The sequence below is a fragment of the Nicotiana attenuata genome, chromosome 12, assembly GCF_001879085.1.
Source record: "Nicotiana attenuata strain UT chromosome 12, NIATTr2, whole genome shotgun sequence".
Classification (NCBI taxonomy): Eukaryota; Viridiplantae; Streptophyta; class Magnoliopsida; order Solanales; family Solanaceae; genus Nicotiana; species Nicotiana attenuata.
In genome coordinates, this window is record NC_032000.1 from 28202559 (window position 1) to 28217248 (window position 14690).

The following is a 14690-nucleotide window of genomic DNA, read 5'->3' on the forward strand; positions in this document are numbered from 1 at the left end:
CCCCCCCCCCCGGCGGGAGTTGGAGTTGTAATTGCACTCCTTTAATTACAACCAATTCAATGTTGACCAAGTACTTGGCCAAATAAACAAGCCAAATTGTGTAATTACAATCCAATTCCATGTAGCTTTCCAAACACATCCTTAGGCAAGTTTTCGTTTGATCGCTTGTTTTTGAGTTTTCAGAGTATGCAAACTCAGGTAGATTTGCCCACCTTGCTTCAGGAATATGTTTGGAACCGAGGCATGTTGGGGTCAGCATATGAATACTCATTCCTTTTACTATTGTCCAATAGTGTTAGACTATTATAGTAAAATACTAAAGGGTTAAATTCTAAAATTAAATTTTGCCACATGGACAAATACCGTATATTTGTTGTGACTAACACATAAAAATATGAAATATTGTATAAACAAGTCATCAATATATCATTTATCCTTCTATTTTCTTGTTTTCTCACACAACAGGAGAGACAAGAGTAGACAGGAGAAATAAACCTCCAAAAATACCAGGATGTAAGGTCGTTGCGAATTCTATCTTTACTTCTTATTGATTAGAATATACAACTTTCTGAATGGCATCCCATAACCAGTAGGATTGGAATGTAGTTACAAATAAAGCAATATTATACAGACAAATATACAAGGACATTACTCTATGCAATCTCATTCGTTTAGACTGCAACATGCACTTAATGAACATGTCAGATGGCTTTTCTTGGGGAAGCACCTGAAATTTTTGGTAATGAGTGACAGTCGGACACAAACCAAGACTCTACCTACTCCTGTCCCATGTTAAATTGTGTGAAACAAAAGGGCAGCCCGGTACACTAAGCTCCCGCTATGCAGGGGGTCCGGAGAAGGGCCAGACCACAAGGGTTTATTGTAAGAGATTTAGTAGTTGAAAAGGGAAAACTTTAAATATTTGTTTATTTATCTTTCGTATATAACAAATAGATGTCACTTGTGGTTACGGAGAGAAATTCAAAAATAGCCAGATTTACAAGTGGTCGTTCAAAAATAGCCCAGTTTCAAAAGTAATCGAAATCTAGCCACTTTTCATGTAAAAATAAATCTGAGCGAAAACGCTGTTCAAAACCCGGAAAATACGCCAGTATATTATGCTGGAGTTCCAGCATGAGTATACTTGAACTCCAGCATATTATACTGGAGTTCCAAGATAAGTATGCTGGAACTCCAGCAAAATATGATGGAGTTCCAGCATAAGTACACTAGAACTCCAGCATAATATACTGGAGTTCCAGCAAAGTATACCGGTCCAGTATAATATGCTGGAAGTTCATACACAAGTGCTCGAATCTCCAGTATATTATGCTGGAACTTTCCGTGTGTTGGAGTTCCAGCATAATATGCTGGAAGTTCATACACAGGTGCACCGAACTCCAGTATATTATGCTGGACCGGTCTCTGTTGCAGCAAAATAGTGGCTATTTTTCATTGACTTGGTAAACGCTGGCTATTTTTGAATGACCAGTCTGAAAACTGGCTAGAGCGTGCTATTTTTACGTGGTTACTAGGAGTTCAAATCAATTAGATGCTAATCAATTGAAGCAAAGTCATTAGACCTTAATCTATGTTAAGACCAATTTGCAGGAAAAAATAACACAACATAGTCCTAGAAACAATAGATTAGTGACAATCAGTCATAGACGTAGTCTCAATGCCAGGAAAAAATATATAATCCTCACCCGTGCCCTGTAGCCAAGGTTTAGTTGACTATCAAAATTGCCCTCCCTCTCATCCCATTTGCTCAAGAAGCGGAGAAAACTCCACTAAAAATAACTTGCTATTGACCTATCAGTTAAAGGAAACTTCTAAACCTATGCATCCCCACGGAGGAAAGGAAGTGAAATAGGAACATCAACAGAAATGATGTACTTTCAAGGCTTTGCAACTCTCAAGCACAAAGAAAAGAGAAAAAAGCACCCCGCTAAAAATTTTCACAAAGCTAGCGAAAGCGTACTTCAAACTCATGAGAGAAGAATGTAAGATGATAAGAGCCTTACCCACACCTTCTTCAATCCAGCAAAATTGCAAGAAGCGTCGAATAAAGAAAGACGAGTCAACCAAAAGAGAAATCACATTTTTGAAGCAAGAGCTTAAAAAAACTAGTCACCAACCTTTATTTTCGAGTCCTTTAAATAGGCCTTACACTGAGTAAAATTGAAGAGGTTAAGGAAAAGTAATCCTAATTGAACTAGACTAACAATAAGGTTAAGAAAAGTCTATTCTAACTAAAATAAGAAAAGGAATTCTAGTAGGATTGGAATACCAACTAACAATCCTAGTTTGACTAGAACTACAAATATAATCCTACTAAAAGAGGAAATAAGAAATCCTAATCTTTATGGAAAAGAAATCCTAATCTTAAATGGATTCTTGAACTTGTTGATTTCTTGGATTCTAGGCCTTCTTGACCTTGCAGCATTCTCCCCTGGTTGAAAAAGACTCGTCCTCGAGTCTAACAATTTCCATAGATGGCGCAAGATTGCTATAGTAAAGAATAGGTACTCAATGCTCACTAGGTTTTAAATTACATCTTGCTAGCTTATCATAGAGCTTCTTCACGTAGTAAGAAAACTTAGAATGTGATCGAACTAAATCCTACTTTCTAAGTTTCAACTTTTTACCAAGTCTTCTCCATGTAATCTTTCTATGTTGACTCTAAATCTTCAACTTACAATATGAAGTTATTGATGTCAGAACTAAATGAAACTTAGCCAACTCCATGTCTAGCTTTGAATTAAGCATAGAGATCAACGCTCTACTTGAGACTGCATCAATTGCTATGCTTCTACGCCAACAGTCACTTTGATGATGGCCATACATACTTATGAGGTGAAGACATCTTGTTTCTCTAATATACCTCAAACTCTCCATTATCCACTCATTTTTAGGTAATCCTTCCTCTTATTCATGCATATTTTTATGGACTTTAGGATTAACGCAGTATGCTGACTTGTTTGAAATAACAGCGTCAACAATCAAGTCAATATTGTGTTGAGCATCTCTGAAAGGCGGAAAGTCAATGACACACATGGCTGGATACTCCAAAGGATCATCACAAAACATTGGAGGTAAATCCTCAACTTGTAAATCCAATGCATGTTTCTGGTCTCTTTGATAATGGTCTTCATCAGTGTCGTCCTCTTCACGCCCTTGATTATTTGTATATTTATCATATTGGGCATGGGACCTTGGTACTCTTACGCCTTGGTCAGCTTCAACCTCTTCAACATGCTCCATATATCTTGTTCTTTATGGTTGAAGTGGTGGATAAAAGTGGTAAACGTGGTGATAGCATTGGTATGTTATGTGGTGGGGAAGGTGGTCGTGGTGGTGGAGGTAGTGGGCGTTGTAATAGATTTGGTGGCTGATTTTGAACCACCAAGCATTCAACTAATTCAATCAAATTCTCCATTGATTACGTCAGGCCATTTAGCTGCACTTTAATTTCTTCATCGTCTCGTTCAAAGACTGTAGTTCTTAATTTTTGAATTTTTAATTGAAGAACGATAAGAGAGAATCCCGAACTTGCTACTAGCTTGTCTGGTGACATGACGAATAAGATAGCAAACCAAGAATTCAGAACTGGAACCTATGCTCTGATACCAAATTGATGTACTTTCAAGGTTTCGCACCTCTCAAGCACAAAAACAAAAGCATCCCGCTAAAGTTTTTCACAAAACTAGCGAAAATATTCTCAAACTCACGTAAGAAGAATGTAAGATGAAAAGAACCTTACCCACACGTTCTTCAATCCTGCAAGATTGCAAGAAGCGTTGAATAAAGAAAAACGAGCCAATCAAAAGAGAAAACACGTTTTTGAAGCAAGAGCTTAGAAAAACTAATCACCCGCCTTTATTTTCAGCATATTGAGCCCTTTAAATAGGCCTTACAATATTGTAAAATTGATGAGATTAGCTAGACTAAGAATAAGGTTAAGAAAAGCCCATTCTAACTAAAATAGGAAAAGGAATTCTAGTAGGAATGGGATACCAACTATCATTCCAAGTTTAACTAGAACTACAAATATAATCCTACTAAAAGAGGAAATAAGAAATCCTAGTCTTTATGAAAAAGAAATCCTAATCTTAAATGGATTCTTGTACTTGTTGATTTCTTGGATTCTAGGTCTTCTTCATCTTGCATCAAGAAATCAGATAAGGTCTCCTAAAAGGAAAGATTATCGAAGTTGAAGCATCAGTAAACTAAGATAGGCTAGGACGCACATTATATGCACGTTTGTGACATGACAACTCTTTAAGGACTAAAGTAGGTCATACATGGAAAAGAATCCAATTCAACTTCCCCCTCTCCACAAAACTAACATACAACTAAAATGAAAAAAAAAACGTATCACATAAAAGCGAAAGGTCATGGAGAACATGTCAGTAAGAAGAACATCACAGAGCTTGATGTGAGGTAGAGATGCACATTACTTTGCATGTGGTTCACTTGAATAACGCATCATTGCAGGAATGAGCTTTCTCGGGTTCAAACTTTTAGTGGTCATCCATGACTCAACAGTTTCATATGCATCAAGCATGATGAGGTCTGGCGCAAACTTGTACTGTAACAGAACAAAAGAATCATCACTTCAAGCAATAAAAATTTCACAAATTCCGGCTAAGAAGTTCTCAGCCAAGTAGGCATGGTGCTTTACAGTAGATTCAAAACATAATTACTACTTAATAGTTTTTAACGATACCTGAAGTTCCGTTGAAACATTAGGCTTCTGAAGAACCTGTAACGCCTTCTTCGCTTCTCCTTGCTGTGTATTTACATGGAAAAAGAAAGACAAATTAGGTTTCACGCCAACATTCAACTAATGCACCAAGTTAGTGTTACTATGAGCACAAAATGCAGAACGCATCCAAAAAGATCCAAGAATTATTTTTCTTTCCTTGGTCTTATTCATAAGTGTGCATAAAGCAGAAGCATGCAAGTTGACAGAAGTTCATGCTATATGCCTATTGCAATCTCAAAGAAAGAAACTTCGTTTCTCAGGAAATTCGTGCAGCGGAAGATCCTGAATTTGAGACGTTCTACACCAAAAATATTCTCTTAAACAAAGATATTCGCGCTTGGATGGCGGCCCAAGATCAGCCTCATGAAAACCTTATAACTCCTATTTTGTAGCTGCTGCGCAGCTATTTATTTACTGTAGGAACTATAAATGTTTTAATCATTTTTGCTGTGATGTTAGTGAATGGTTCAGAATGTAAGTGTCCATATGAGGTTGGGGTGGGGTTCGACCGAGATCTCCAAAGATAATACAAGTAAAAAGGTAGAGGAATCAGTAAACAAAATACGTGTTATATGCATCAAACATTCTCCAGAGGAGTCCATTGAAAATGAGTGTAGACTGGGAAGTCCAAGCAAAATGCAAATATCACTCCATTTCATCTGCACATTTAAGAGTATAACCCGAAGAAGAGAGCACCATGGCAGAGTACACTACTAACAGTATAACAAGGTTCATTCTCTGAAAGTAAGAGGCTACCAGAAGAACAGTAGCTCTGAAGCTCCAGTACAACCTCAAAACATGGGTACTACTAGCAAATCTCAATGTTCTTCCAACTCACAGTATGCCATAGTATCGTTAAAAAAAACATGTAACTATTCTAAATCTGCACCAACTCTTATGCCTTTTAACCACCCACTTCCACGACCTTATCGACATCCCACTCTCAAGCATTCCATGACAATAATAAAAAGCAAGGTAGAGAGAGTAGATCACCACGTTGCATACAACTGTATGAAGAGAAAGATACGTTAACGACTCCCTACGAGAAGGATCAGAAATCATACTCTTGAAATGTGAAATAGGTCCTTGGGACCCATTCAATGTTAAATCTAATTCTTAGCAGTATATTTAAGTCTTGAGAGAAAACTGAACTAAAAGTCATACGCGCAAATTACCCCCAAGTACTCGCACCTAACTCTGAATCTAAACATTCACGACCGACAAATCATTTGCGAACTTTGGACTTAGAGAGTGAAAGAGACTCCTACTTCTCTATAGAAGCAAGGAAATTCAACCTTTAGTTTTATAAAGATGTCTTGACGTGGCCAGCTCTGGACATGGAAGAAAGCTGTCAGAAAGTCGAAGCCGGTTTAGAATCCAAATGAATACGCAGAGATAAAAAAAATACTTTTGAGAACTTTCTTAGTGAGTAACTTGCAAGGTGGGTTGGTTCTTCAGAGATGATCTCAGACTGGACAGCTGAAGCTTGGCGAATGAAAACGGGGTTAACATCAAAGCAGGACTGTACTTTCTTTTTTAGATTTTAGAAGGGAAGCTAGAGGGTTTTCAAGAAGTCCAAAAATGGATGAAATGGGAGTATTTGAAGCTGGAGAGATTGTCAGAAGGTGTAGGCTGTGTAGAGAAGGGTATGCGAAGGTGTTATTGCAGTGAATATTTTCTGCGTTCCGGCGCACACGTGGAGTGTGGACTTGTTTAGAAGGGTGGGGGATATCTGTGGAGCATGAACGATATGTCCAGAGTGAGTTTTTGTGAAGAAAGGGGAAAAATTCCCAGTATCCATGGTGGTGGTGACTAGGGAACTCTGTTACTGGTTATGACTTTCCGAATTTGAGCCGGAGGTGCTTAATGCTTAATGGGAAGGTGCACGGAAGGAAGGAATGGAGGAAGTGAAGGGATCGTATGGGGGAGAACAGTCGGAGTTCAGATAATTTGAAGGACGGATTGTCTAGCTGAAAAAATATGGTGTTCAAGCCGGTAACAGTTGATTGGAATGAAGTGGGGGAGGGGGAATTCAAATTGGTAAAAATTAAACATAGAATAAAAATGAAAGGACAGCAATACCCCAGGATTAGTGAACCATTTAGAGGAAATTTTGAAGCGATTCACTGAAAACTTTGGCTTTAACCGTGAGGAACCATCTGGGCCGACCGGTCCAAAGTATATCCCCCCCGGAAATCCCCCCCAGAACGGAAGTGTCACTGATTGATGATCACTATTAGGCACTAGGCAGTGATAGCACCAGTAAAAGCCATGGCACTGCATGGTAGAGGTCATAGATGACCATTAATGGAGTACAATCAAAGGGAAAGGTGAAGGGAAGTGTCTTGAGGCTCAAGAGAGTGTCCAAACTCGATGGGCTCACTTCCTCACGCAAGTAGTAAGCCAGGCAGCAGTTGCGAGGCAGTTGAAAGGGTCGTCCGAAGTTGGTGGGGACTGGAACAAGCCAAAAATGCAAAGAAAGCCACATAACCTTTATTTCTTCAATTTCAGAAAGAGCGACAGGCTTAGGTAAAAGAAAGGAAGAGCTGAAAAGTGCTGGAAGATGTCTTTCAAAGCAGGATACTTATTTTTCTAGGTCAAAACCCATGCAAAATGTCTCTTGGCAGTCACTAAAAAGTCGATATTGTTGAACTTTCTGATGGTCGGGCACTAAGAAGTGTCATTTAAGGAGCAAGGAGATCAGGGGTTGGTAGAAAGGGATGGGGTGGTGGAGGAGCAGCAAAAACAAGTTGATAGTTGAGGGCAGGCGGCGAACTCACTTGTCCCAGCTTTGGGATGTTTTGGAGTTTCATTAGAAGGAAAGGTGGATACAGTTATTGGACACTTACTTGATATAGAGTAACAGAACAAGAGTCAAAAGGAGATGTAGGCGTAGAAAACAAAATTTTAAGAGGGGAAGAGGCACTAGAGTGCGACACAAAAAGGGGAGAGCAATATGGTGTCTACGATAGGAGGAATAAGGAGATGGGAAGGGGAAAGGAGGTGGGGAAAGAAATAGTTTTGTTTGATGGATATTAAAATCATTAGTTGAAATGTTTTAGAGGGATAACTGACTCGAACAAAAGGGCTGTCATCAAGGTGCAGATTAGAGAATGATGGGGTAGCGTCACAGTCTTTTCAGGAAACTAAAATGGGAACGGCGTCGGATATTGTTGTGAGAAATGTGTGAGGAGGAGATGGGTAAAATATGATTTTATACCTGCTAGGGGGAGCGCTGGAGAAATACTTTTACTTTGGGATGAAAAGAAGTTAGAGAATATGGAGGTGAAGAAAGGCGAGCTCATGTTAGCAGCGCGATTTAGAAATATGGGAAATGGGATGGAGTGGAGATTCCAGATGTGTATAGTCCTGTGGGCAAGGGTCTAAGATAACTTTTTGAGATGAGATGGTGGGTGTTTTGAGGGAAAGGAATATTCCAGGATGCTGGGAGGGGACTTTAACACTATTAGATTCCCAGGACCCGGGGGAAAGGGTTGGTTGCAGGGTGATGCCTAGGTTAATGGAGGAGTTTTCGAAATTTATAGAACACCATTCTCTTATTGGTCTTCTTTTGCCAGATTCACTTGGCCCATGTTGGAGGACTCAATATCTAGATCGATTCTTGGTATCCGAAACCTGAGAGGAGTTGTCTCCGAATGCGATACAGATTCCCCTTCCTCTATTGATAATACTACGTCTCCGAGAGGTCCAAACACTATTTCCCCTAACAGCTTTCTAATAAGGAAAATTTTTAGTATTAAAAACTTCAGCACAAAGGGGATACTGCAAGTGTACAAAAGTAGAGATGGACTTGACTCCCTTAAGTAAGATTTCCTCAATCAGCTTTTGGTAAATATGTAAGATCTCTTAATCATTACCTTTGTATCCTCCATACTTGTCCAGTTATACAGAGCTATCAGATGCTACTCTCACCGTCCAAGTTTACCTGAAGGTGTTTGATTGGACACGAAGTTTAAGAAAGAAAGGAAGACTTTTGAAACTTGTGATGCAAAACAGGCTAGAAATCATTTCATTAAGGATAAAAAGAAAAACTTAAAGTTGAATTGTTACTAATAAAAAATGTGTTATTTTTATTGAGACGGACTAAAAAGGAAAGTGCCACATAAAGGGACAGAGGGAGTATTAAATTGGCAGCGAGAACTCGTAATCTTATGGATAAGTCAGGTGCTCCAATATCCTTCATTTAGCCAAAGAGACGGGACATCTGCCTTTTTTTTTTTTAATGACCGAGAAATCCGTCTGGGGCCGATCCTTTGGACCAACTGCAGCCTTCGAAACTCGGTGGATAATGGGCCCGCCCCTCTAACATCTGCCTTCATGGTACCTCTTATTAGCATATGCCACTTGGTTAAGCCAGTGTTATCAAAGGCGCGCTTAAGCCCTGAAGCGAGGCTCAAAACATGTTGAGCGCTTCGCCTCGCTTAGCGGGCGCTTCAGTGTTGTCATCAAGGCTCTAAGGCATATTTTTCCTTGTCAATGGGCGTAATTCGGAAGAGGCGACACTAAACAATTGATATTTTACTTTATCGTAATTATTCTTTAATTTTTTGTTCATATATTTGGTATTCACGTTTATAGATATTAGTCTTGGACTACACATATATATCTGTAGTTTTTCTCCGTTTGCGCCTTTCTTCATTAAAGCCAACACTTTATTTGCGCTTTGTGCTTAAAGCCCCAACTGACCTTAGAGCTTTTTTGCGCTTTGCGCCTTTGATAACACTGGGTTTAGCAATATTTTCTGTTCGTCTCTCCAAATTCTCTCTATCAGATGAGAGATGACCTATGTTGCTCAATAAAGTCAAAGATGTGCAACTCATCCAAAGTATCTTTATCCTCAAATGCTACTAGCAGAAAACAATTTTGTTTTAAATTTTTGATGTTTTCTTTTAGTAGCTTTAATTTTTTTACAAAAACAAAATCTGTCCTCCCTACTGATCTGACAAGACCCCAACAGCTGAATTTCTACAACATATTTCTTCTTGCGTTTTCACATTACGATTAACTCTTGTTCCAATCCCCACATTCAGCATGATATTAATTCCAAACTCAACAACTGGCAAAGAAATCAATTGCATCTATTCTGGAGAAGGTGGTTTAATAAGCATGTCCTCTGCAGAGGCAAGTCGAGCCCCTCAAAATCCTCGAAGAAGAGCGAAACTTCCCAGATTGGTTTTAGTGTGCTGTGATTGTTAACTTTTTCTAAGATATCAATGAGTGCACTCTGGTAGATCCTAAAGATCGCTCACATCCAATAATTCTTCCCATATCCAATCTCCAACAATTCCGAGTGGGGAATATTCTCCTTAAAAAAGTATGGCTAAATTGAGCTATATAGATTCCCAAAATCAGGATAGTTGAATGGTTAGCAATCATTTTGTCGTAACAATTGAAACCTATGTTCTCACATCAAAGAATTCCCCCGGACACCCGATTGCAACTACAGCCATCCCGTTCATGCCGTGCTAACTGGAACTCTCTATCAGAATAGGAAATGCATCCAGTTAAAGATGCAAACTTATACTCTAAAATGGTCAATTTCAGTACTTCATTACTCGTGACTGGTCAGAATTTGAAATCCACATCTCCAAACTTACTTCCAGGTAGCGGTCGGTTCAAGAATTCCAATCTAATATTCACTAACCTATCCGTCAACTTCAACATCATAACCTTAGTCCTCTGAAGAGTTGAAGATAGAGGTGATCCACTGGCCAAGCTTTCCTCATTTGACCTGTACATAACTCATGGACGCAGAAAACTGGCTCATCACCAGTTGCCAGCCAATCACCTGCCAGACAAATCCTCATGCTTTGGAGCCATGTCCACCTACCCTATGTTAATTTTGAACCACAAGGAAATCCACTGAACGCTAGAAATTCTGAACAACATATGGTACCATAAACATGCTCCAAACTGCTCCATTTTCAGAAAATCTTACCTTTAGCTTCTGATCATAGCTCCAATTAAGTGGTAGCACCCCAGGAACTTATATCCTCGACCAAATTGTACTAATGAAATGTTTCCTGCATTCAAATATTTCATCTCAAGTCTTCTCAATGTCATGTTTGACTACCTCTGAGGACATTAGCCAAGCTGTGAAGAAAGTCATCCTCACATATAATTTATGGATTAGCGGAGAGAGCACTATAAACGATTTCATAGTGGCCGTAGTTTATCTCTTGACATTGACCTCATGAATAACACATAGGTCAAGGGGAATATCTCATATCTCTCATTGCATAAAATAGTTGAAAGCCCCACACGAGGAAGCCCCAATAATAAGATTGCCGTTTCAATCTAATGACATCCGACAGGAATACTTGCGAGAATTCTATTATACACCAGATCTAGGAAGAAACTCTACCATGAAAGACAACATTCCACCTCTGATTGTGGAGGGAAATAATTTTCTCCAAACAAAGGGAAAATAAGACAAGTATCCAAAATCATAAACATTCCTCTGGCAACCCCTTACAAAAATAAAGAACAGCATGAAAGTGGAGATAAGAAATTATTTAACAAATGAAAAAAGACAAGCCAATGAAGTAAACCAGCATCTCAAAAGATACATAAAAAGAACAAACCTGAATGTAGTGGTGAAGCACAATTTCGTATTGCTCCTTTAGACTAGCAAAGAACACTAACTCGTCAACCCTACCGTAGCTACAACAGAAAAAATAACAACATAGAGGACAAAAGGTCAGCCAAAAACTACTACAACATATTAGGGAAGGAACAAATGACAGATATATGAAGGGAAGAACATTGAACTTTTACAAAGAAAGAGTCCCTTCTTTCTAAAGAGTTCTTTCTTTTCCCCAGATAACAATAGATTTCATATCGTTTCATGAGATCTCAGCCTGAAAAAGGTTGCGGGTCACAGCACTTAAAATGCCAAACACGTATGCGAGGTGAGACTATGACATGCTCACTTGTAGAATCAGCAATTAGCATGATATGAAAAATACGTACTATGTTTCTCGGAGGAGGAAATAAAAAAGATGAGTAATTGGACTGAAAAGAGCAAAAATTTATAAGAATCAGATTCTAAACTAAGCAAGAGATCAATTGCCAGATAAGCTACCTTTCTAGTAGCTTCATTGTGGTTGCTTCATCCAATACATCCTTGCAGTCACTTAGGAAAGCACGAAACTCCTTGATGAGTGATTGGTACTCGGTATTATTACTGTCCAATGCACTGTCATCTTCCAGAAGCAGCCGATTGATCTGCAAACAAGATGTACGAAATCAAATCTAGAAAAGGCCAATCATCTATGTTCAAATAACAGCCACCATGTAATCACTTAACAATACACTTTGATCTGAAGACGGATAAGTGGAATCATTCCATAATGTTCAGCTTCCTCATATCACATTATGAGAGCAAAAAAGAGAGATACTGATGATTTAGTCATTTGGTACGAATGACGGACCAATATATAGGTGTCAGACACAATACATACATGATACTTGTAAAAATGACAATATCTAACTTAAAGTTTAATATTTAAACATTCTAGATTTTGATATCCGATTAAAAATGAACATTATAACTTCCATCCTCAAACTCGAGATGGAGAAACATAGAAAAATAAATAGTCGTCTGAATAACAGAAAGTCGCCAAAAACAATCAAAGTCCAACCAAGAGGTTTTGGAGAGATTCAATGCTGAAGCGCTGAGGCGGATCCAGAATTTGGAGTTCCAAGTGCCAGTGCTTAGAACATAGATATGTTGCAATTTATACGGTCCAAATATGGTATATATTTGGTCGGTTTGATCTATTTTGAGTTTCGGTTCGGGTTATTCATCTTTTTCATTTATGTAGACAAACCAATCGAACGAAAAATTTAATAATTATGACAACTTGGAGCAAAGTATAAAACTTCAATAATTTTACTAATATCATAAAAGTACATCATTCATTTGCAATTATACTAGACGAATTTTCATATTCTGAAAACTGCCACTAGAATTAGAAACACTTTCTTACAAAACAAAAGTTTAATCCAACTCAATTTAGTAATTTAGTACAATTCCAGAATTAAAATATGGAGTATGTATTTTGTACAAGAAAAAAGAGCTCGCTATCGATGCATATTTAGATACTCAAAGCAGACGCCGAAAGATATAAGAAGAGTGAAAAAAGAAATACATTTGTCGAACGACCAGCCAATAGGTGAAACCTTGAAAGTTACTTAGTCTCTATTATGATCATAGAGATTTTGACATCATGTGAGAAAATAAGAGAAGGAAAGAAATATATAAATGATTTGGATGACCTGATGAATACGAGACACACCAAATTACAAGTGTCAGACACAATACATCTGTTATTTGTCGAGAGTGGGACGATAACATTTTAACACCCAAAACCAAAGCATTTAAATATAATTAAACGCTCCGTATCCCACATACATTTTCCATTTAGAGTGCTTATTCTCTTCTGAGTTTGTTAACGGTGATTAGTCATCACCCCAGTTACTTTTCCACTCTTAATCCTACGACCTAGAACTCTAGCAATAACTAGCTTAGTAACTCTATTTGATATAAAGACTTGTTAAGTGACAAAAATGATTAACAATGACTCAGAAGTTAGCCCGTGGCTTAGCAGGGTTAGATCCAGAACTTGACCGCAGTAGGTCCTACTAAAGGCTAAAAAAGGACAGCATTGTGTGCTAAACTTCCATTATACACGGCGCTTGAGAAAGATCAAGACCACAAAGGATCTATTGTATACAATCTTACTTTACATTTCTGCAAGAGGTTTCCACGGCTTGACCCGTAACCTCTTGGTTCTACTAAAGGCTGAAGCTAACAAAAACTTAAAAAGAATGCAACTTGTCAAACGCAAATCGCATGTTATCAGCCCCCACTCTCAAGGGTTTCACCAATGAACCAAAGTAGTAAAAAGCAAAAAGCACCAAAAAACTGACAAATTTTATTGAGGCTTTAAGCACAAAGCTGAACTAACATGTGGACCTTAACGAACAATGGCGCTAAGAAAAGATTTCATATGTAATACAATTAAAAATAACTACAAACAATGACTATTAGGACAAAAGAATTCAAATAACTATATTTAAGCTAATTACAGGAAGAAAAAATGGGAAAAAACATTTAAAAAATCCCAAATCTAAATTAAGCGCCTATGACCTCTATACTTGTCCAAAGTGAAGCATGGACAAGCAGACTTGTGGTAGGCTATCTACGTGCCGTCACGTGTATATCCCGTTGAAGACTTTTTTCATCTTTCTTTCTTCCTCGAAAAATGGATGTGTGCCGGAGTTTTGGTTAACCAACCAAGCTTTTCCTTTCAGACATGGAGTTTAAGAGTTTGGTAGAAGAAAAGGAGATGAGAGGGAGTAAGAGAGGTGTTTTGGGTATAGAAAAAGGGAAGGAGATTGGTTTGCCGACAATGGAGTTTGCTAGCACTTCGGGTAATTTCCTTTTTGGGATTGGAGTTTTGGTTTCCCTTTTCAAATCTAGAGATTAATTCTCCGACTAAAAAAAGGATTTGAGAGAGCGTCATATAATTAGCAAAAAGGAGAGAAGGAGATGGGTCCAATGAATACGGAGCTTGCACTATGGATTCCAATTATTCGATTTTTTCTTTCATCGAATATGATCTACTACTCTTATTTCTTACTCGACCATTAACTTCTTTAAAAAAGGATTCCAACAACAAAACTGCTTCCACAACTACGAAAAGCAAATTTCTATATCTCGCATCTACTTAAATTGTGTGAATATGAGAATCTCTTTCGTTAAATTATTTAGTACTTACTTTTTATACTATTTCAAATTGTGTTGCTGTGTCAGAAGAAGGATAGCTATACTGATTCGGTATACTCTAAAGATGCCCTCGGTACAATATTGACGATCTCACAAAGATGAAATATC

The 14690-nt window shown here is 38.1% G+C and overlaps 1 protein-coding gene across 4 annotated transcripts in view; it reads right to left on the reverse strand.

Moving 5' to 3' along the window:
• LOC109235489 (vacuolar protein sorting-associated protein 18 homolog) overlaps window positions 1-14690 on the reverse strand; it is a 56072-nt gene that overhangs the window by 26130 nt on the left and 15252 nt on the right. For all 4 annotated transcript variants that reach the window (XM_019401621.1, XM_019401623.1, XM_019401624.1 and 1 more), the window contains 4 exons: window positions 11874-12016; window positions 11374-11452; window positions 4730-4792; window positions 4461-4591 (listed from right to left, as the gene is read on the reverse strand). In XM_019401621.1, coding sequence (XP_019257166.1) covers window positions 4461-4591; window positions 4730-4792; window positions 11374-11452; window positions 11874-12016 — 416 coding nt within the window. The remainder of the gene's footprint in view (window positions 1-4460; window positions 4592-4729; window positions 4793-11373; window positions 11453-11873; window positions 12017-14690) is intronic.